Source organism: Cryptotermes secundus, unplaced genomic scaffold (genome assembly GCF_002891405.2).
Source record: "Cryptotermes secundus unplaced genomic scaffold, Csec_1.0 scaffold1250, whole genome shotgun sequence".
Lineage (NCBI taxonomy): Eukaryota > Metazoa > Arthropoda > Insecta > Blattodea > Kalotermitidae > Cryptotermes > Cryptotermes secundus.
This window is the reverse complement of record NW_019731591.1, coordinates 44,591-68,305: the sequence shown is the minus strand read 5'-3', so window position 1 is coordinate 68,305 and position 23,715 is coordinate 44,591. Positions and strand designations below refer to the sequence as shown.

The 23,715-nt window shown below is 41.6% G+C and overlaps 2 protein-coding genes across 4 annotated transcripts in view; one reads left to right on the top strand and one right to left on the bottom strand.

Moving 5' to 3' along the window:
* LOC111867246 (tryptophan 2,3-dioxygenase) overlaps window positions 1–5,424 on the bottom strand; it is a 38,337-nt gene extending 32,913 nt beyond the window's left edge. The window contains exons 1-2 of one of the 2 annotated variants that reach the window (XM_023856919.2): window positions 5,250–5,424; window positions 447–623 (exon numbers count right to left, since the gene is read on the bottom strand). In XM_023856919.2, coding sequence (XP_023712687.1) covers window positions 447–623; window positions 5,250–5,253 — 181 coding nt within the window. In that variant the 5' untranslated portion in view covers window positions 5,254–5,424. The remainder of the gene's footprint in view (window positions 1–446; window positions 624–5,249) is intronic. The other variant, XM_023856918.2, reaches the window with a different exon arrangement.
* LOC111867248 (vascular endothelial growth factor A-A) overlaps window positions 1–23,715 on the top strand; it is a 68,784-nt gene that overhangs the window by 34,858 nt on the left and 10,211 nt on the right. Inside the window, exon 1 of one of the 2 annotated variants that reach the window (XM_023856922.2) lies at window positions 18,774–19,125. The exons of the other annotated variant lie outside the window; for it this stretch is intronic. Coding sequence (XP_023712690.1) covers window positions 18,868–19,125 — 258 coding nt within the window. The 5' untranslated portion in view covers window positions 18,774–18,867. Of the gene's footprint in view, window positions 1–18,773; window positions 19,126–23,715 lie in introns of those variants that run through there. 2 annotated transcript variants of the gene reach the window in all.

Below are 23,715 nucleotides of genomic sequence, written 5' to 3'. Positions count from 1 at the left end.
CTTCGCCGACAAGAGGCGATCGCTTGGTCGGTATAGTTCGCTTGCGGACTAAATCCACGGAGTTTGTTTTGTTTGTGCTGTCAACACCTCAGCCAGAAGATTTAGTGTCCCGTCTCCGAGACTCGACTTGGTTACCTGCAGAATACAAGTCAGAAGCGTTACCACTTGGATCTAACTTGAGAATATCCCGTTTTACTCCCAGTCACCAGAAAAATAGTAAATCTTCAGGGTGGGGAGGTAGAAAATATGCCATAGGAATGTTTAGTACCTGAAAAATACGTGGGCAGTGAAATGGCTAACAGAGGACAGCGGATGTGATGTCACCTGTTACACTGATTCCGAAATGACATCCTACAACAAGGCTTCAATATCAAAGTAGCGACATTCGTTTCTTTTTAGCCATATATTTTCGAAAGTTTGAAATAACATTTAGGTCCTATACATACCTTGGTGGGTTATGATGAAGAGATGTTCATCATGAACAGGATGGTTGGTTCTGGCGCTGAGCATGCGCTGAGAGTTCAGAATCTTATCTAATTGCAGATATTCTCCATAAAGCATCCCAGATTGATTGTCAAGCTGCTCTTCATCTTGGGAAGAATTCACCCTGCAGAGAAGCGGGACTGTAATTAATACAGGATGAATGACACAGAAAGCCTAGTTCACAATGAGATGACGTTATTTAATATATTGAAATTGAGATAATCTGAAAGCGGTTTACGAAAACCAATCTGCAGCTACTCAAGAATTTCCCAGCATTTTATGGAACCCGAAGGTTCATTACCGTGTTCACAAGAGCCCTCCACTGGTCCCTATCCTTAACCAGAGCAATCAATCCATCCCATCCCAGCCTATCTCTCTAAGATCAGTTTTAATATTGTCCACCCACCTACACCTTGGTCTTCCCTGTCGTCTCTTTCCTTCTGGCTTTCCCACCAATATCTTATATGCATTCCTCTTCTTCCCATTCGTGCTACATGCCCTCCCCACATTATCCTCCTTGACTTTATCATTCTAATTATAGAAAAGTACAAGTTATGAAGCTCCTCATTATGCAGTTTTCTCCAACCTCTTCTCACTTCATCTCTCTTCGGTCTCAAACACCCTCAGTCTATGTTCCTCCCTTAATATCAGAGACAAAGTTTAACACCCATAGAGAACCACAGACAAAATTATAGTTTTGTATATTATATTTCTTGCCGGTCACAGTAGCCGAGCGGTCTAAGGCATGCACTGTCTTCGCTCGTTCGGAAGCCGAGATCGTGGGTTCGAATCCCACTCAGGGCATGGATGTTTGTGTGCATTTTTCTGCGTTTGCCTACAGGTAGAGGCTTTGCGACGAGCTGATCACCCGCCCAAGGAGTCCTACTGTATGTGTAAGATCTAGAAAAACCGAAGTGAACGGAGAAGTTCATGGAGGTAGGCCTAGGCCCACTGGGGCTGTAGTGCCAAGGGGGGGGGGGAAATTATATTTTTTATGTTTTTGAACAGCAGACGGGAAGACATGTTTATTATTAGGCCTAATTATAGATACACGAAAATGTAAATATTGACTGACGTAAAAACGCCCAATAATTCCATAATTTTGTTCCTGGAATCAACAATAGTTGCGGAACTTGTCATGCGTACTCTCTTGAAGACTTGATTAATGACTTGGTTGATAGTCACAAAATGCACCTGGAAACCTGTTTCGTGAATACAGAATGTTCTTTGTACGTGTCGTACTCAGTGGCGCTTCTGCTTACGTTTGACATTAGACCCAAAGGTAAGGAGGAAAATTTTACATAATTATCAGTTTGAAGACCAAAACAGGGTTTTAACGTAGGAAACTCTTCCCATTCAAATATAAACTGGCCTTGTAAGGAAAAGCGAAGGCTCACGTAGTGCGAAAATGCACGTGAGCTTCTAAGCTACAACAAAAGAAAAGAATGCAAGATTAGTCCAGTACTGATATCTGTGTTCATCATATCCAGGGCTGCCGAAATGTTATAAATGTTTTAGACTGTATCTCCCAAATGTTAGTCGAGTCTAGGATTTGAAATAAAGCGTTTTCGTGGAGGAAGGGGGAAATGGATGCTGTTCTGGGAAGATTCTCTTTCTAGATGCAGGTTAAATGCACGGCTGAAATAAAATTAGGAAAGGAGAGCAGAAGACACAAGAGTGTGGCCAGTATGTGCCATATGTTATCCCTAGAAAACATATATACAGAGTGTTTCACGACTTTAGGGCATAACTGCAGGAAGCGATTTCCTAGGTCTTTGTGATCAAAAAAGTTCATATAAACATGTGTCCGATTTTGGACGGTTACGGAGTTATGACCGTTTTTTAATTCCAGTACACGCCCTCGTGTGAACCGCGTCTGTCAGCTGGCGGGTCGCTATCTTTAGCCAGCTACAGACAGAGCGTTCTCATTATCTCGACACTTGAGAGCTACCTAAGGTGGGGTGGGTGGGTTGGTATGTCCGGCGCTGTTCACAACCGAGCGGCAGCCTGTGTTGCGGCCGGCAGTGGTATTTTCGAAAATCAGCTTTAAGCACCAATAAATTCAAATTAAAGGTAATTTCACGAAGTTAACTTTACATTCATACTTTAAATGTATCATGTATTATGCTGGTTTATTATTTTGTTCCGTTTTGTCAGTAATCGTTACCTTCTATTCTGAGTTTAAAACGGTCATAACTCCGTAACCGTCCAAAATCGGACACATGTTTACATGAACTTTTTTGATCACAAAGACCTAGGATATCACCTCCTGCAGTTATGCCCTAAAGTCGTGAAACATCCTGTATAACTAAAGTTTTTGTTAGTTATCGAGTGGTTAATGTCAAGGCTAATAACTGGGCGGATCTATTAGACGATGAACTGTCAAGATTAGGCTCAGCCTATAATTGGACAGAAAAGTTCAGAAATATGAATAAATGTTATGCGACTTTGGAAAACGCCCAAAGAGGCACACATAATTATAATGACCTTCTAAAATAGGGAAAGACGCAACAGATAGACATAAGGATGCAGAGAGATAGGACGCGCTGATAAGAAGCTTCTACACGAGTAAACTCAGATGAGAGTAAACGTCTAATTAGTTTAATTCATATATGAAGGTGTAGCACAATGTAGTGACATTCATTTTTGTGAATTTCCACATTTTATTCGCCCGATATTAATAAATTATACTGCACGTACATAATGTGATGTGGGGTATAGAATTGTATTGTGACGTGCTTCTGATACTACATTACAATGCAACTTAATAGTGTCAATTTTTACTTTGTGCTTACATTACACTAATAAAGACATGTGACTACATTATGAAGAGTTTCAAATTAAGGAGTAGATGAATACATGTGAACCAATTTTAACAATTTAATATATCAAATTTATGTGTATATTTTGAGTAAAAGCAGAAAAAAAAGTAAAGCTATCCCTGTAACAGGCCGTGAAGGCCCATAGGGTTGTGAGACGTTGAGGGCCCCACATTATCTAGACAATCGGCTCAAAGATGGCGGTAAGGTTGTCAGCCTTACGCGCCGGCCGCCCTTTACCCCCCAGGAAGATTCCTGGTACTCATTTCTCTTAGAGGCTGAGTCGACCCCAGGGCCATATTGCGGCCGGAAGGATTAGGTCAATTGAAAAAATACAATGACCCCATCGGGACTTGAACCCGCGACCTTCCGGCTTGTAGCATAGTGCCTCAACCAACTACGCTACCGCGTGCCCCCGTATATTTTGAGTGCGATTATAAATTTAAGATGAGAACCCTCAAATAATTTGTTAGTCCATAATTTTTCTCTGGGTATGGCGCAGCTTCGGCAGTGCTGCCTTCTTCAGAAATAAATTATTTTGTAGAAGATAAACTAATTACTCTGTATTGTGTGGACGTATTGCACACGTGTAATTATGAAGTGAATTGAAAATTTATAACGCTCTTGTTAATGATATTAATATAGAGAGTACAAATTATAAGGAAATTAACTAATCAATTACAATGTAAATCCCGGTATTTTTTTTTTCGAATATTTAAAAGTCGTCATTTATTTCTGGAAAATTTCAAACTAAATATCTTAAAAACACAGCAGACAGACATGTAGATACAGAGAGGCCTTCTTTTTTCTAAGCTCAAGTCGAACGCAAGGGAAAACACTCAGTAATTTTCGAGCATCAATATTAGGTAGAACAAGCCTGTTCTTTTGGATTTTCTAAAATTCTGGACCGTGTCTTCTAGTGTCTAAAATCTCCCCAGTGAATTATTCTGTCATCTTGCCAAATTTGATCGAAATAAGCTGATATATATCAAGAACACACAAACCGACACACAGTTTTCTTTGTGGATATAAGAGACGAATTGCTCCTGTATGCAATAAATATATCTCTACTAAATATCCGAACAAGAGTTGTAATTATTAAAAAATATAATTAACCTGAATTACGTCCTTTGTCTGCTAAAGCAGTGTTCTCCTCAACACGCCAAATCGGCCCCGTTTTCTCAATACTTTGTAATAAAAGTTATCAAAAATTAAGGCGGTGTATCGTGGTTGTTCATTAATTATGTATTGTTTCAAAGCTAATAGTAAGAAATCGTTTTTGTCTTGTATTAGTATACACCATATGGGGGAAACAATTTCAAACAAAGGTAGTTGATCTTAATACACATTTTATGTCTCGCGTAGTTTTCTTCTTTATGACGAGACGTATTTAAAAAGGGTAACTATCAGTTTAAATTTGAATTTCACTTAAGGTAGGTGGATATGTTTGATCTATATGAACTTAAATTTTAGCACTGATCCTCCGTCATACCAAATTTAATCTAAATTCTTCCGAAATTTCCGAGATGAAAATGCGGACAGAGAGATCCGACACCCCAATTATGCGTTCATTTACTTACGCNTAAAAAAAAAAAAAAAAAAAAAAATGCGTAATGCTGGAATTATAGTAGAAAATTTTCTGAAAATCTTTAATCACAGCCTCTTTCACTTTTGTCGTTTTTATTGTGACACATATTGCCGTACAACATAATTTACAAGTGTAGTATTACTGGAGTTTTCTGTTTATCGTCTAGTATTCTGAACCACACGCAACGTTTCGGAATCTAAATCTATGTCCATCTTCAGGAGAAAAGATAAGGAAACACTGCTAGGTTCATTGAAAAGAGCTAGCCCCAATCACTGGACCACGGACGATCTACAAAATGCAGAATCTCTGCAATCTTAATTGTGACAAACCATCCTCCGGACGGTACAGAATTAACTCACCCATTACTGAAAATACAGGAACTCATGTCTGGCACGGTTTTCGTAAACCTTCGATGTAGAATATGGTCAGTGGCCAGTTCTGGCCAGACGTCCGTCTCCTTGACCGCCTGATGTAATAATGAACCTGCTGTACGTATGTACGCGACTCAAATTCACATGAGGTCGTCGGCGTGGAATTGTGGCAACTGCACCCTTTCCAGTGCTGGCGCTAGTATCGCCTTACTGCTGTAATTGTTTTGCTTTTGCTTGACCAACATACGTACCCATGATACGTTACGACGTAGCAAGGGCATTGCTTCATTAATATACAGAGCGATTTTTGCTCTTACTGAGTTTCATTGGCCACATACACTTGATATCTGGTTTTTAGACGCTCTTTACATAATATGTAGACTATAACGAGTGGAGTTATAATTACGTTAATTTTGAAGAATGCAGTCTTCTGGTATGTGGAGCCGTGTAGATATTGTGTTAACCGACGTTTCGGAAGAACGTATCGCCTCCATCTTCAGGGTGTAAGATATCCGCGAGCGAGGAACCAGCATGATCAGGTGTCTGCAGCCACCTCACGCTGGTTCCTCGCTCGCGGAAATGTTATACCCTGAAGATGGAGGCGATACGTTACTCCAAAACATCGGTTAACACAATATCTACACGGCGCCACATCCCAGAAGACGGCATTCTTCATAGTCACCTCTGTGTAAACCTCAAATCTTACATTAATGTTGTATAAATTGGTATAAGATTAAAGGTGATTTTTTTTTATTTTCTCACACTGGAAAGGCTTTGCTGCATTTAGGCAAGTACATAGGAATAAACCCGACTTAACTTAAGTGTTAAAGTAAACTCACTGTAATAAGTAACTAAGATCAGATATAAAAATGGCTACTATTATTATGTACAGGGTCTGCGTGACAACACATGCGAGCCAAGCTGTCCCCAGGGATAACACATCTAAAACACCTCTCTTTTCTTTTTCCTTTTATTAAATGGAAATTAGCTGGGTCCCTTGTCACCACGGCATGGCGCGTCCTCAGGTTGCGGATGGAGGAGACGCCCTCCAGTTTTGCGGGGAAGCTGTGAATATATTGAATAAGCAGTCGCGGACAGCCGACAAGGGGTGGCCCTCCAGCTTGGGGGTTGGGCGTGGGACTAACAACTCCTCACCGAAAAAAATAAGTATGTTACGAAAATGAACACAAAGCCTCGGACCTGGATTGATTCCTTGGATAGACGACCTAAGCTAAAGAAAATGGAGATGAGATTTGGAACTTGGAATGTACGAAGTTTGTATAGGGCAGGTTCGCTCAGGGCAGTGACAGAAGACATCTTAAAATATAAGTTAGATTTAGCGGGAGTGCAGGAGGTCAGATGGGATGGAGGTGGCATCGCACCAGCAGGAGACTATACATTTTTCTATGGAAAGGGGAATGAAAATTATGAATTTGGTGCAGGTTTTTTCTTACATAAGAGAATCGTATCAGCAGTTAAGAGGGTAGAATTCGTTAGTGATAGGATATCATATATACTAAAAGGTCGCTGGTGTGATATCATTGTTATGAATGTTCACGCACCAACAGAAGATAAAATTGATGACATAAAGGATAGATTCTATGATGAACTAGAACATGTATTTGATAAATTCCCGAAGTACCCTATAAAAATTTTGTTATGAGATTTCAATGCCAAAGGAGGGAGAGAAGACATTTTCAAACCAATGATTGGGAATGAGAGTTTGCATGAAATTAGTAATGATAATGGAGTTAGAGTAGTAAAGTTTGCCACATCAAAAAATCTTACTGTCAAAAGTACAATGTTCCCACATCGTAACATCCATAAATTTACTTGGACATCTCCTGATTTGAAGATACACAATCAAATAGACCATATTTTGATAGACAGGAGACGCCACTCAACTATACTTGATGTCCGATCATTCAGGGCAGCAGATTGTGACAGTGACCACTACCTGGTGGTGGCAAAGTTTGGGGAAAAACTGGCAGTGAGCAAATAAACAACACACAGAGATCATATGGAGAGGTTCAGTCTCAAGAAATTAAATGAGGTAGACGGTAAAGAGCAGTATCATGTTGAGATCTCAGACAGGTTTGCGGCTTTGGAAAACTTGGACACTGAGGGGGATGTTAATAAAACTTGGGAAACTATTAGAGAAAATATCAAAATTTCTGCCAAGGAGAGTCTAGGTTATTATGAACTAAAGAAGCATAAGACATGGTTCGATGAAGGATGCTCAAAATTATTAGACCAAAGAAAACAAGCCAAATTACAGTGGTTACAGGATTAAAGAGAAATAAATGGGGATAATCTGAACAATATAAGACGTGAAACCAGCAAGCATTTCAGGAACAAAAAGAGGTATATCTGAAAGACAAAATTGATGCGCTTGCAATGAGCAGTAAGAACAAGAACATCAGAGACCTGTATAGAGAAATAAATTACTTTAAGCTGGGTTACCAACCTAGCAGTAATTTAGTGAAGGATGAGAATGGTGATCTGCTTGCAGATTCCCACAACATTTTGAATAGGTGAAGGAAATACTTCTCTCAGTTATTGAATGTACATAGGGTTAGTGATGTTAGGCAGACAGAAATCCATAAAGCAGAGCCGTTAGTACCCGATCGTAGCCCTTTTGAGGTTGGAAGTGCTATTGCAAAATTGAAACGGTATAAATCGCCAGGTAGTGATCAAATTCCGGCAGAACTTATTCAAGCAGGAGGCGAAATATTACATTCTAAGATCCACAATCTAATTACTTCTATTTGGCATAAGGAAAAATTTCCTGAGCCGTAGAAGGAGTCCATATTGTACCAGTTCACAAGAAGGGCGATAAAACTGACTGTAGTAATTATCGAGGGATATCACTGCTATCAACTTCATACAAAATTTTATCCAATATTCTTCTCTCAAGGTTAAGTCCATGTATAGGTGAAATTATTGGGGATCATCAATGTGGGTTTCAACGTAACAGATAAACTACAGATCAGATCTTTTGCATTCGTCAGGTATTGGAGAAAAAATGAGAGTACGATGAGACAGTACATCAGCCATTCATAGACTTCAAGAAAGTCTATGATTCAGTTAGGAGGGAAGTATTGTACAATATTCTGATAGAGTTTGGAATACACATGAAACTAGTTAGGTTGATTAAAATGTGTTTAAATGAAATGTATAGTAAAGTCCGTGTAGGTAAATATTTGATAAATTTCCTACCCAGAATGATCTAAAACAAGGAAATGCTTGGTTGGTTGGTCTAGAAGTAAACACTGAGAAAACTAAGTATATGTTGCTGTCTCGTCACCAAAATTCAGGGCAAAATCATGATAAGAAGATAGGAAACCGACGTTTTGAAAATGTGGCACAATTCATATATTTGGGAACAACGATAACAGATCGAAACCTGATTCAGGAGGAAATTAAGAGGAGATTGAACTCGGGTAATGCTTGCTACCATTCAGTCCAGAACCTTTTGTCTTCTCGTCTGCTGTCCAAAAACATAAAAATTAGAATATACAAAACTATAATTTTGCCTGTGGTTCTGTATGGGTGTGAAACTTGGTCTCTGACATTAAGGGAGGAACATAAACTAAGGGNAAGGCGTAGGTGGGCGGACAATATTAAAGTGGATCTTAGAGGGATAGGATGGGATGGTATTGATTGGATTGATCTGGTTCAGGATAGGGACCAGTGGAGGGCTCTTGTGAATACGGTAATGAAGCTTCGGGTTCCATAAACTGCTGGAAAATTCTTGAGTAGCTGCAGAATTGGCGGCTCCTCCAGAAGGGCAGCTCCATGAGTAAGTAAGTAAGTAAATGGAAATGAATTTATGTTGGCTTACATTCATATTAGCAGTCGTCTGTACGTGGTAAAGACGCAAACTCAACTGTCTTAGAATTAGGACCCCATTGACAGTTTTCATCAGTGTCTGGAAATTTATCGTAGACTTTGGCGGAATTTAGACTTGCGCCGGACTTGCTAATATACATCATTTCTATATGAAGCCGTCCAAAAATAAACGTAAAATATTATGGAACTGAATTAACGTAAACTCTTCTTGTGCCTGTCGGGTCAAGGCAGACACGAAATTTTAACAAAGGAAACGCCGTGGCTTTTGTCCGCAAGCGAACTATACCGACCGAGCGACCGTCGCTTGTCGGCGAATCCCCACGGCCGTTAATTTTCGGAGAAATTTCAACGTGTTAAAGAAACATTGCAGCAAAGTTGTCTCTAATTTGGTTGTAAACAGTGGTTTATTTCTGTTTGCGAAGAGCAGAATTGATGGTTAATCTTGATGTGTTTTGCGCTGGATGGCCGGAGTCTTTCCTTGTTTGTTTATTTGACGATGATGTGCCAACTACTGAAGCTTAGTACAGTGTTGAATGGGAATCAACGGATAACAGGGCTGGAAATTGGGGAGACGTGGGTAAACGCCGTCAACTTATGCCCACAAAATTTCTTTAACAAGCAGCATACGTGATGTAAGTTGTCTTATAATTGTGTTAGGATTATTTCAGTTTATAAGGCAATTCAGTTGCGGGTCGTACTATAATTTGTATTTAATACATTTTCTGAGCTATTGTGGTCAAATGACAACTAAATTTGTTAAGAACAAATCGATTTAACTGCGTACAAAATTTGGAAACAGGTACCTTTATGTGAGAAATTTTAAGCATGTTGCTGTCAGTTTCTTTGACTAGATCATATGTTTTATTAGTTTTCGTTGCTATCTCTTTGAACCGCATACCGCAGTTTTCGCAACTGAAATGTATATGACAGCAAAGACTTATCTGCCATACCACTCGATTGCTTTGGCAAGAAACACGTACGGGTTGATTTATTGGTGGTCAGATTTTACAACAAAAACTTCTTCTGTTCATGCGTTTTTGGAATCAGTGGCTGATAGTAATCAAATCTTGCTACCCGAATTTGCTAGACTCCCTTCTTGATTGCACCATACTACAAGACGGAAGGTTGCGGGTTCTAGTCTCGATGAGGTGGATTTTTTTTTTTTTTTTAGTTTTCCTAATCCTTTTAGGAAGCCGGACACGGTAGCCAAGCGGTGTAAGGCATGCACTGTCTTCGCTCGCTCGGAATCCGGGATCGTGGGTTCGAATCTAACTCAGGGCATGGATGTTCAGTTTGTGTGTGTGTGCGTTTCTCTGTGTTTGTGTACAGGTAGAGGCCTTGCGACGAGCTGATCACCCACCCAATGAGTGCTACCGAATGTCTTAAGATCTAGTAAACCGAAGTGAAACGGAGAGTTTCAAGGAGGTAGACTAAGGGGGCTGTAGCGCCAAAGGAAAAAGAATCCTGGGATAGCGCAGTCGGGTATAGCGACTGGCTACAGGCTGGACGACCGAGGGCTCGGAGTTCGAGTCCCGGTAAAGTCAAGAATTTTCTCTTCTTCACGGCGTCCAGAACGGCTCTGGGGCCCACCCAGCCTCCTATCCAATGGGTACGGTGGGTTCTTCCCCGGAGGCAAAGCGGCAGGGGCGTGAAGCTGACCACTCATCTCAAACTAGTGCCGAGGTCAAGAAATTGTGGATCTATACAGTCACTCCCCCATACGTCTTCATGTCGTAGTGCTAAATTAGTTAAGCACAGAGACTTTATCTTTTTTTACCTTTACATTCAAAGTAGAGTTGTTCTCAAATAATATTTATCAAAAAAATATGAACGGTTTTGAATGAAGCTGTACAAGCTGTACGTTTCTTCTCGCCCTCTGATTTATACCACGATATATGCACTAAAATCGTAAGTTTCTGCGGTGCTGTTAGACCAGATAGAAAAAGAATGCCCAGAGATTTCGGAAAGAAGCTGCAATATAACTGTGTGTTATGACAGCATAAGTATGGAATAATAAACGAAACATAAAGAAGTAAACATGCACTTTCTCCCAGCAGAGGGAAATTTTTGTGATGAACATGAAATCGCTTTGATACCAGCCATAAGTACAAGGCTATAATAGACACATGGACTGTGTGAAAGAATGTGACCGCATTCCATTCACATCTTGTTTCTAAATTAGCACACTGGATTTTCGGGCTTGGGTTGGTGGCGGTCAAGATACCAGAGGAGGGAATTAAGCCTCGAACGCAGACAACCACACGACGAAGAGAAACTTCTTTTCCTCTTCGACTAATCTGTAAAAATTGGTCCTTGAAGGAAAACAAATTCGGTGTCATGTATGTTCTTCGGAGAATAAACACACGAGGACAAAGTTCAGGTGTGAAAAATGCAATGTAGTGTTCAGTGTCAGTCCTTGTTTCAAGGTCCGCCACAAGATCAGATGTGAACAGTGCAGTGTCGGGTTGCGTGTTAGTCCTTGTTTCAAACCCTATCACACCCACACAAAAAAATTTACTTTTCTGAAAACTGTTTGATCTCACACTAGAAAGAGTGAAACACAGGCGTAAATAATAATGAAACTAATGTCATTACACTAATATATACAGAATAACAAATTATTGATAAAGAGCGGGACTGAAAGGGCTGTGCAATTTATTAAAGTGTGGTCTAGTGGTCAGAGTTCCAGGCTACAGATACAGAGGTCCCGGGTTCAGTTCCAGGCGCTACCATATTTTTTGAGAAGTAGTGGATCTAGAACGGAGGCCACTCAACCTCATGATGATAATTGAGGAACTAATTGAAGGAAATAGCGGCTTTGGTCTAGAAAACCGAGATTAACGGCCGTGGGAATCCGTTGTGCTGACTACGCGACACTCTCTATCCGCTAAAGTTGGCACTAACTTCGCAGACAAGCGGCGGTCACTCGGTAGGTCGGTTAAAGGCAAACTACGATAAAAATCAATAAACAATTTTCAGTGTCTAAAGCAGGTCTCAGACTGAGAAAACACGCGGAAACACCAATTCTACTAATAGATCTCTCAACTGGTCTCTTCTGCTGTTTTACGAGTAAAAGTTTGTATGCAATTCTCGCCACTCCAGTATGTTCTGCATAATTATGTGTTCAAGCATCCTGTTGCATTAGTGTATATAGACGAGTATGTACACGGCCCTCATCAGGTGTCTCTAATTCGCTGAAATTGTTGCTTTATATGGTATATCCAACTTCTCATATCACATGTGAATTCGATATATCTTAACTTAAAATAAATGGACCTTAATTAGAATCAATAAAACAGTTATTTTGCTTGGGGTCGTCGTCCATTCGTCCGAGACATGCTGTGACAAGGAAAAGGGACAGTAATAAGATGAATTGTGGACGGAAATATATTCTGTGAAATAAATGTTCTACATGCCCATCCAATCTCATATTCCTTGATATAATCTCACAAATTATGAAACTCCATATTGCACAAATTTGTCCAGCCAGACATTACTTCCTTTTCGGCGCCATGTTTTCGAATAACCTCAGCCAACTGAATTGTCTTGGAAGTTCTAAAATCTATCACTAGATGGACACATGTATGAAGACGTCAGTGGCTACGCAAGTAGTTCCTCGATCTGCTTCCAGATTGTGCAACGTATGATACATTATAGATAATTGTGTTATCTACAAAGAAGGTTATCACAGTGTTTAATATTATATAACTTTATTAACACTGATTAACCAGATCACTCGCAACGTACGCGTGAGGTTACTACATGCACTACGACTGTGAATGTGCAGTAGAGCTCTCGCGACAGCAGTAATTGTTTTCGGCGGTCTCGTTGGCTCGTTGGTACGCCGACTGAGATGGTGCTTCTGTAGTGCGACCTATGCGCTGTCCTGCGGCCGGCGGAGGAAGTACGGTAGAAGCTGCCACGACATCGACTAATGTCGGCACGTACTTGTTCTTTGATTTAACAACGCTTTATCAACTACGTTGTTTATATAACGTCAAATGATATTGTGATTATGAGTGATAAATTGTAAAAGACATAGCCTAGCTTAAAGTAATATTTCCAGTATTTGCCTATTTAGACCGCCGAAAATTGTGGAACCTACCAATCAAGCTGCTCTGTTTCGAACCCGAGACATACGAAGTATGAAGCAGATATGCTAACTGCTATACCGCTACTGCAGTTTTGTTTGTGCGTGATAAAACTAAAATTTGATAAGCGTCAAGTGTTGGACGAAATTTCGAAAGCAGCAGGTTATTACTCGCTTCGCTGGGCCACCGAAGTGCGAAGGATAAACTCCTGAATACCGAATATGAATGGAACCCGTTGAACCTTTCAGGAGTCAGCGAGACACATATTCATACATACATACTGTAACGTGTCGGCAAACCAGAGGAGTAACTTCTATGGAAACGCTACAATAGACCGTTACAGAGGAGACAACAATTGCTCCATCGTAATTCTAACAGGAGTCTCCATGGTTATAACGGAGGGTTCGTTGCCTAACAGCGGGCAAGGTACATATAGACATATAGACGGCACACAAGGACCAACAAATTCATAACCAGGTGGTGAAACCCTGCAAATTCGTCAATACTTTCCAGATTGATATTCTGACGATCACAGTGTTTTATCGTGTACGCTGCTACACCCGGTAGCGTTTTTGGTTGAGGCATTGTGTTACAAGCTCGCGAATTCGAGTCCCGATGAGGTGGAATTTTTGCAATTTACCTAATCCAGCCGCACTATGGCCCTGGGTTCGACTCAGCTTCTAACAGATATGACTACAAGGAATCTTCCTGGAGGGTAAAGGGCGGCCGGCGTGTAATGCTGGCAACCATACCACCATCTGCGAGCCGATTGTCTAGAGAAAATTTGGGAGCCTCGACTTCTTAAACCCCTATGGACCTTCACGGGCTGTTACAGGGATAGCTTTACCTTTTTTTTTTTTTTTAGCTTTTACATTGCGTAATGAAGTTTATTAGAAGAGCGGCAAGAAATAAGAAAAAAAATTTTAACGGTAACAAATAATATTAAATATTACTGAGAAAACTAAGAAGACGTATGTATGAAATAAACATCAGTAGGTCCCAGAAATCAGTCTTAGTGATATCGACCCAAGGGGAAGACGTGGAGAGAAAACTCAAGACTGTAACAGAACTTAAGGCTTAATACCTGAAAGGAATCAGATTGCGGGGGAGGAGGAGATATACCACGTAAATGAGAAAATGAAAAACTTTCGTAGCCCGAAATTTAGTTTCGTCATTCAGTAAATTCGGGTTCCCATAGCAACGAACTGAACGTAAGTTATGTTATAAGTTTCGAATGAGTTAACAATCTTTTGTTCTAGTATATCGTGTCTACCTTGTGAGTCCTGACACATTTTGATGTAGAGCATAGAAGGTGACTTAGGTTTCGGAGGAACGTATCATACCCATTCTCACTGCAAGAAATCGGACACCCACAAACAATGTCAATAACATATTTATTTAGTGGAACACAATAGTTGGATAGTTTGCAATCGCTCACTTTTTGAAGGCAATTTCCGGCTTTTATAGAATCCCTAATTTCGTTAATGTGATCACGAACGTTCATATAAAATCCAATCCTCGCTGTCACACCATTTATTTAATATCTATTTCAATATTATCCTCCTGTGTACGACTAAATTTCCCAAGCGATCTCTTCGCTTCAGATTTTCAAAGTAAAATTTATGGTGGCGATTTCTCGCTTTCGTCATGCGTGTTGCAAATTCCGACCATATCATCCTCCATCCTTTGATCATGGTAATAATATTTTCTGAAGAGACTGCAATGAGGATGTGTATTCTGAAATACTCGTGATATGCATTGTTCTCAAGTCTTTTCATATATCGGGGAAGACCCGATCGTTACTTCTTACTGGATATTTCGTGATCTTATCTGTTTCTGGTGAAATAATTCCAGATCTGGAAGAAACCGAGACAGGCTATTTTGAAATATAAACAACGCTGTTATTTACACTGCATACAGCTAAATACAACTTGGGGAATTCCTGAGGAAAGAAATAGCAACTGCATTCAACTGACTCACTCAGGAACTCCATGAAACTTGAAGAAATTCTCTCTGGCCGTTATATCCGGAGGTTCATGACATCTGCCGCATAAGTTCGAGTTAAAACAATTTAATCTGTTTCATTTCATTTCCCTTCGAATCGTAACATTTAATGTAACTGAGCAATGCTTATTGGTTCTTTTTCTTGTTTTGGGCGTCTCATTTCAGAATGGCTGTCGGCGGATCTCAGCTACATATAGCGTCCTTAAATAAACAAATTGACTGTATATATCTGAGTCCTTCTTGAAAAGCCGCCGGTCTCTCAGATCCTCAAGAATTTCACAAACTGTTATAGAACCCGAAGTTTCATTAACTTTTTCACAAGAGCTCTTAATTTGTCCCTATCCTCAGCAATATTAATCCAATCCATACCACCCCATCTCCCTAAGATCCTTTTTAATATAATCCATTATCCACCCAGCTACGTCTAGGTCTTCCTAGTGGTCTCTTTCCTTCTGACTTTCCCGCCAAAATCCTAATTTCATTTCTCTTTCCTCCCGCTTTGCTTATCTCATTATGCAGCTTTCTCGAACCTACTACCAGTTCATCCCTCTTTGGTACAAATATTCTCCTCAGCACCCTGTCCTCAAACACCCTCAGTATGAGCCCCGTCCCTTAATATGAGAGACCAAGTTAGGCGATGACTACAGGAGAAGTTGATTATACCCACGCTCTTCTATCGACCTTTTCGCAAGCCTCATTAGTACAACGACGTGTTAAGCATACAAGAATATGATTAGTAAAGGACACGGTTACAGCATGGACAATGTGTCTGAAATCTTTAAGAAGAAGGTTCAAGTACAAGCAATTGTCCCCTTACAGTGCATGACGTTAAGAATGTGACGCGCGACAGGCCTGTTTCTTGCTATACTGAAGCCACGGAAAGAAGTCCCTTGGATGGAAGGGATGCGTTGCTAGAGATATTCACTGCCTATTGTTGTACGTATTTTCCTCCACATCTCAATAGTCTATATCATTCATCTCACAGCATCTGTCACTATAATTAAGCTAACCAAATAATGGACAAAGATTTTCCCTCACCTGTCCACTTCTCGGCTGTCCCACCAGTTGCCATTTATATTCTTGCTCTCGCTCTCTCTCTCTGTTCTTGATTTAGTATTGGTGCTGACGTAGGGGGGGGTGAGCAATGTAGGTTGTGTAGAGCTTATAAATCTTAATTTCGGCCTACCGTTCAAGACGGATGTGTCAAATACGCATAAAAAAGCTGGTCTGCATAAGACTCAAAACGAAATATAACTATGTAAGATTTGAGGCTGCTTTTACCGGTTCTCACGGACTCTTCGCTCGCGGATTTCTTATATGTTTCCTTCTACCCTGAAGATGGAGGCGATACGTTCCTCCGAAACGTCGGCTAACACCACATATACACGGTGCCAAATCCCAAAAGACTGCTTTCTTCGAAATATAACTAGTACGCTTCCTTTCATATTTCCGTTATGAACGACGAATTCCTTTAATAAATGACATTGGTGTTTCGCCTTCTGGATGCCTACGCCTGACCGGATATTAACCTCCAGCACACCTGAAGCGAGAGCGCCCACTGCTGTTAGCAATTCTGCAGAAAATCCAGCAGGTAATGGAGGCAACTCGACATCCACTTGATTATGGCATATTTCAATGATAAAAGCATAAGTGGTTCTGCTGCTTCATGCGAATTTCTGAAATTGTCTCAGCATTTATTGTCAAAACGTTAGATGACTCAGGACCAAGCAACTTGCATTTTATGACAACGTTTGGTCCCCAAAATTTCGACACCATTTGTCTTTCCGAGACGTGCCTCAACTTGTGCTGTGATCACAGTTCATTTCGTAACAAGTATACCGCCTATCGGTCTGATGGCGATTTAAGAGCCGTTCCCGTCAACTTCGGCTCCTGCAGCCGCATATATGTAATTTAGAACTCTGCTCTAAATGCGCGTAGGTTGAGATTCCCACTGATGATGGTATAAACTTGCTTATTAGTAACCATTATTGCCCTAGACATTTTTTTGTTTGTTCAGGTCTGTCGTGGTCTGAAATCCTGCACTTTCCTCTTGGGAAATCTTAGTCTTCGTCTTCCTACTTGCAATGTTACGGACATCACACAACTTGTACTGTTTGTCCGTCTAATAAACACCTCGCATTCTGCTCTGTGCGCCTGTACTACCAACATTATGGGCAAATATCTCGACATGTCTGCAAAAGGAGCGATTTCTCACAATTAAGTTTTATAATCTTCTACTTAAAATTGCTAATAATATCTAACGCTTCTTATCATAATCCTGATGTTCTTGTATTATATAGTTCCTAGCTAGTTCCTTTGCGTATTTTTGTTCATCTTTTTTTTTCTGTTTATTCACTTCCGTATTAACGTGTTTTCTTTCTCCAGTGCTTGCCTGTAATTTGTCTCGTAGCTGTTGCCAAGAACTTCCGCAGATGGACTTACTTATTATCATAAGCGGCCTCCGTAGTCTAGAGGTAACGTTCCCACCTCATGACTCGTAGTACGCGGGTTCAAATACCCGGCGGAGGTCGTCGAATTTTTAAGGGCGGAAAAATTCAGGGAACAAGTCCTGCGGGAGGGACTTTAAGCCGTGGGTCCCGTGTCGTAGCTTTACGGCACGTAAAAGAATCTCGTATCTCCAAAGGAGGTCACTGAGCCAAATTACGGACGTTTCCCGCCCAACCGCAGTCTCTATTACCTCTGGTAGATGGGGGAAGCATTATAGATACCTCTCAGCTAGTAGAGCCGGTCTCGCTGGCTGGGCGGGACTGATGGTAAGCACCAGTACCGGTAGGATATAGAGACTGGTAGAAATCATAGAGGGAAGCACAATGGACCAATACAGGTCTAAGTGCATGGGGAAACCCACCCTCTCCAATAACTAACTAACTAACTACTTATTATCATTACTTTCACATTGGTCGCGCCATAGCTCAAGCAGTTAGTCGCTGGCTTCCCACCGCGGCGGCCCGGGGTCTGGTCAAGTGGGATTTGTGATGGACAAAGTGGCGCTGGGGCAGGTTTTCTCCGAGTACTTCGGTTTCCCCTGCCAATCTTCATTCCACCAATTGGGCCACAATCACCCTCACCTATCATCTGGGGCTGGTACAATAGGCCAGAAGTGGCCGTAATACAAGGGACTTAGTCCCACCCCACTAGCAATAAAAAAAATACTTTCACATTACGCATTTTAATATACAGTATACTGTATCCTTTGTATGCCTTCTCACTTTTAAACTACTACTCGATTTTGTTGTCATTATTATTATTATTGACCGCCTCTATTATCTACTTGTCAGAGTTCCTGGCTACAGATCCAGAGGTCCCGGGTTCAATTCCCTGCGCTACCAGATTTTCTGAGAAGTAATGGGTCTGGAACGGGGTCCACTCAACCTCGTGAGGATAATTGGATATGAGATACAAGTTGTGTAGTCCTGCTGTCCATTCCTGAATTGTTTTGCAAGTTAATGAGAGCTTCTCATGCCGTTCATTCATGGACAGCTCTTTAGTTACGCTGCGTATCGCTAGATAGCAGTGTATATCCGTCACATACTAATAACTGAACGCCTGCGAGTGCATTTGAACTTCGGTACGAAGTGCAGGTTGGACGTAATTTAGATGTCGTAAGGAAGAGACCTTCAGAACGAGAAGACGTGGGAATGGGTGAAAGTGTGAATTGTATTCTATTAGTGGCATATGTCCTTGTCGTCTGCGCATCTTATGCTCAGGAGGACGGCGAATCGTGGGTACCGATAAAGTTCCCATCTGAAGATGAAAGGCCAACAGTTCCGCAGACATCAGGCGAAAACCTTACACCAATAAACGGTGGTTCTGTCATTTTCACACATGATCACGATCACACCACAAGTCGGGCTGATAACCACACAACACAAGTCTCCACAAGGAATTCATTGGAGGTATGTAATTATTGCTGCAGCCCTATTGCAAACGTAGCTGTAAGGTCTCAGTTATAAAATTCTGCGTTTCCCTTACTAAGGCCTCGCCTACTTGTCTGTTTCTGGAGTGTTTTCTTGCAGCATTGAAATATCAGAAGGCCGGTTATAGAAAACAAAGTAATTACTGAAGACGGCCTCTGTGGTCTAGTGGTCAGAGTTCCTGGCTACAGATCCAGAGGTCCTAGGTTCGATTCACGGCGCTACCAAATTTTCTGAGACGTAATGGGTCTGGAACGGGGTCAACTCATTTTCGTGAGGACAATTGAGCAGATATTTCAAGGAGATGGCGGCTCCGGTCTAGAAAACCGAAATTGACGGCCGTGGGGATCCGTTGCGCTGACCACGCGACACCCCTCTATCCGCTAAAGTTGGCACTAACTTCGCCGACAAGCGGCGGTCTCTCGGTCGGTATAGTTCGTTTGCGGACTACAGGCCACGGTGTTTTTTTTTGTACCTCTAACTTTACTCGCCAAGATAAGGTCTGTAGGGTGTGTATAAGTTAGGTTAGGTTGGGTTAGGTTAAGCATGGCATATCCAGGGCCTTACTTGCTACATCATCCTCCCTCCAGTAATGCAGAAGCAATTACTGCTCCGCTGTCTCTTCCCTGCTTCTCACCTAACACCCAGCCGCCTGGTGTACGAGTATAAACACGGACTCCAGTATCCTCTGGAGCGTGACGCGGTGCAGTCTGATAAAGGCTTAGCTGTATTTCGCAGGAACGTACTGCCTTAATATTCAGTGTTGAAGAGGAAGAAGGAGGAAGAATTTCTCATACTCGATCACCGACCCCTGAGGCAGCCCTGACTATGCAGCACACAATCACATCTGCATTCTGCGCTGTATACAGAGTTTGGAAGTTGTGTCAATAGAAGCTAAGTGTAAAAGCGCGGATGAAGAGAAACGTTCACACTCTCCCTTCCAGCTTTCACATCTTTTATTTCAGTGATTTATTTGTTGTTAGTGACCTTAAGGTAGCCTAAGGAAATGCTATTTGGATTTGTTATTGGGTGCCACTTGATTTGTGACAGGAATTGTTGGTAGAAGGATGGTACTGGGTGGAAAGTTGCAGGAAACTGGGTTGGGGGGGGGATGAGACCCTCTGGGCGTGATTCGTACTGCCGGAAGTCACTGTTATCGGAGAATGCTTAGCGAAATCTGAGGCGAATCCGGAAAATTTTTATTGCAAAAATCACTGGGTCACACTTGCACAGTTGTACGTTTAAGTAATTCTCGCTGTAGATCGATCATCAGCGAGTATTCCTTTAATTCAGATTACGAAACGTTTGATTTATTAATAATTCAGAGTTGATAGCTGTAGGTTATCAGCTTTATGCAAATTTTGTGAACTGAGCGAACACAAGACACGCCCGAACTGTTCCAAAGTAAGATATGAAGTTTTTTTTTTTTTTTTGTAGCACAGGAGCTCTTAGTGCTCTTTGACGCTACAGATTCCAAATTCAGGTCTGCTATGTTACAGAAATGACGTGCTAGTCCGTGCAGATTGGTACTTTCAAGCTTCGCTGTAACGTCACAATCACCTTACGACAATCTCCATAGGCGAGCGATTCTAGCGCTTGGAACGTTTCAAATGCTGTCGGCATGGAACCTCAGTTCCGAAAACTAACGACTCGACAGGTCTGTCAAAACCGCCGACTAACTGTCGCCAGCTGAGTGTTCCAAAGAACAGGGTATTACAAGTACACAACATTGTAATACGCTGTTATAACATCGCACGTGTTTCGTAATGAAAGTAAATGCAATTTAAATTTTCAGCAAGCACAATATATGTTAAATTTAAGTAATAGCTTCCGTCAGTATCCCAAGATAGTATAAAAGACAACGTCGATGTTAGTAGGGTCAGTAGGGACAGTTAGGGTGAATCGCAACCTCGTTATTGTTGAGCTGAATTGTGTGGTTTCGGATAGAATGTTCGTTGTAAACCAAATGGGACAGGGATCCTCACAGAAATCTTGTGGACATGACTGGAAATGGGACTAGAAGCAAGTACATGAGTATGCTTACTGCCAAAGGCCTTTTAAAGAAGCCATTCCCACTGAACAGAAGTATTGTGCCCAACAACAGCAACTGGAGTAATGCATTCCCGCCCCTGCGTTATAAGAATGTCACTTTCAGTTTTGTGGAATATTCTATATAAAGATTTGGTTACTTTCTGGGAGGCAGAGGGTTGGAGTTCGAGGTCAGGCAGGGACATGAAATTGTTTTCCTTCTCCACAGCGTCCAGGCCGGCTCTGGCGATCACCCAGCCTCCTATCCATTGCATGCGTGGGGCTCTTTCTCAGGGGTAAAGCGGCCGGGGAGTAAAGCTGACCACTCACCTCCATTCAATGCGTTTTCCATAGGCTATTTAACGATCTTTTCGATATTGCGACGAATGGTAGAGAGATACATGAATGATGATGAATTGGGAAGGCATTTGGAAGGAAGCTGTAATCTAATCAGGGTGCTACCCCAAAATTTCGCTGGAAGGACTGAGGAAAACCACGCAAAACCTCAGGATAATCGGTGTCCCTCCCGATAATCAAACCAAACACCTCCAAAATACAGGGCTAGAGTCTTATATTTCTACCAACCTGAGAATATATGCAGCTATATCTTTACTCGCTTATACGCCTACATGAAATTGCATAATTAAGTACAAGAACGGCGTTGCCTTGTAGACCTATGTGCTGTGTCGTTCCCCAAGGCCCTGGAATGATTATCTCTGAACCCCCATTTCCATCCCTGGTTATATAGCAGCCTGTTTAAAATATGAGCTTTAGGCATTCGCCTACCACGTTTGCTTGTTTCCTGCAATTAGTGACAAATGGATCCAGTTCTTATGCCAAAGTCCGCGACGTGAGTCTGTAATTATGGGCGATACAGCCGTGGCATTGCGTGGGGCTCTCCGAAGGCCGACTGTCCTCAGCTCTGACAGTCTCCAGCATCTGAATGCCCCACAGCCGTGCGCCGATAGGGACCACCATTTATCTGACGTGGATTATGTAACGGCGCTTTTTCAGTATAAAAACTAAATAATGTCGAATGGTAGGATTGTAGAGGAATTAGTAAGGATGTGGAAGGAGGCGGTCCTGGCCTAATCGAGATACTGTCCCGGCATTCTCTTGGAGAGCACAAGACCCCAATTTGGGTCTTTGCCTACCTCCATGAAACTCTTCGTTTCACTTCAGTTTACTAGATCTTAGACAATCGGCAGGTCTTCTTGGGCGGGTGATCAGCTCTTTGCAAGGCCTCTACCTGTATTCAGATATAAATTTGCTATCATGAGTATGAACCCGGATAGTTTAGTCATTAATGTGACTAGCTACAAAGTGGGCAAGGGTTCGATTCCCCGTAAGGGGGTGGTTTTCTTATTTACCATCATGTATAAACCGATTCTTCGACCCTCACAGTCTTCCAGTGAATACTAGGGCACTTTCACTGGGCTTAACATAGCCGGAACGTGAAGCTGATTAAATGCAGCTAATTTAAAGGTTCTAGGATGCGTTGAGCGCTACAGACAAACACATTTACCGAGAATCGTGGCTTGATCCGCGAGAGGGAAGGATGCGAGGGAACAAAGGTATCAGGACTGCTCTTTCTAAATAGAATTAGTACACCTGCACGCCCCTATGATGCGGTCCAACGGCACCTTTGGCTGTTATCGGTTTGTGTATGTGTTTGTCTCGAATAGCGAGGAGCTTTATTTCTGCGCCCCCTATACACCTTCGTGGAGTGACGACTAGACATAAAGATAACTTTATTGTCAAATCTCTTTGTCATTTTTTCTTTTTTCGTTTCGTAAGCTAGAGACGGCGTTCGTAAGTAAACAAGATGTCCTTCTACGACCTTCATTTTAAAAATGTCAGGAATTTATTACATCCGCCCATGAGTCCAGTCTGCTGTATATTGCTAAAAGACTTCTTTGAATTGTGGACATTACTCACCATACTGCTGTGTTTAGTCTTCAGTTCGTTGTAAGAATGAAGTGTACAGTCATCACCAATTAATGTATATTAGTTTACTCCATGAAAGTCGATTAATAATTCGTTGGTTAACGAACCCGGTTTTAACATCCCTTTCACTTTTCATTAGGGGCTCGCGGTAGCGTAGTTGATCGAATCACTATGCTACAAGCATAAGGTCACGGGTTCGATTCCCGATGAAGTCATTGGAGCCACTACTTCTCAGAAAATATGGTAGCACCTGGATCTGTAGCCAGGAACTCAGATAACTAGACCATAGAGGCGGTCGAAGTGGTGGAACACGAAATTTAACTAACCCATGCCTGACGCACAGTTAATAGGGTCATCGACAGTTGGAACATTTCTAATGAGCTTCTAATATAGAGCAATAATTTATCCGGTTCTTTATTTCCGGATATCCGTAGGTTTTGTGGCTTCCGTTCTCAGAACATCAGAAACACTCGTAGGACTACACAACCACATTTTCAGACCCACTTAACAAACGTTCCTGTGGTTCTTCGAAAACAAGGAAGGCAGAAGACCTGAAACAGCTCAAGGAAAGAGTATGGGTTAACAGTGTACGAGCAC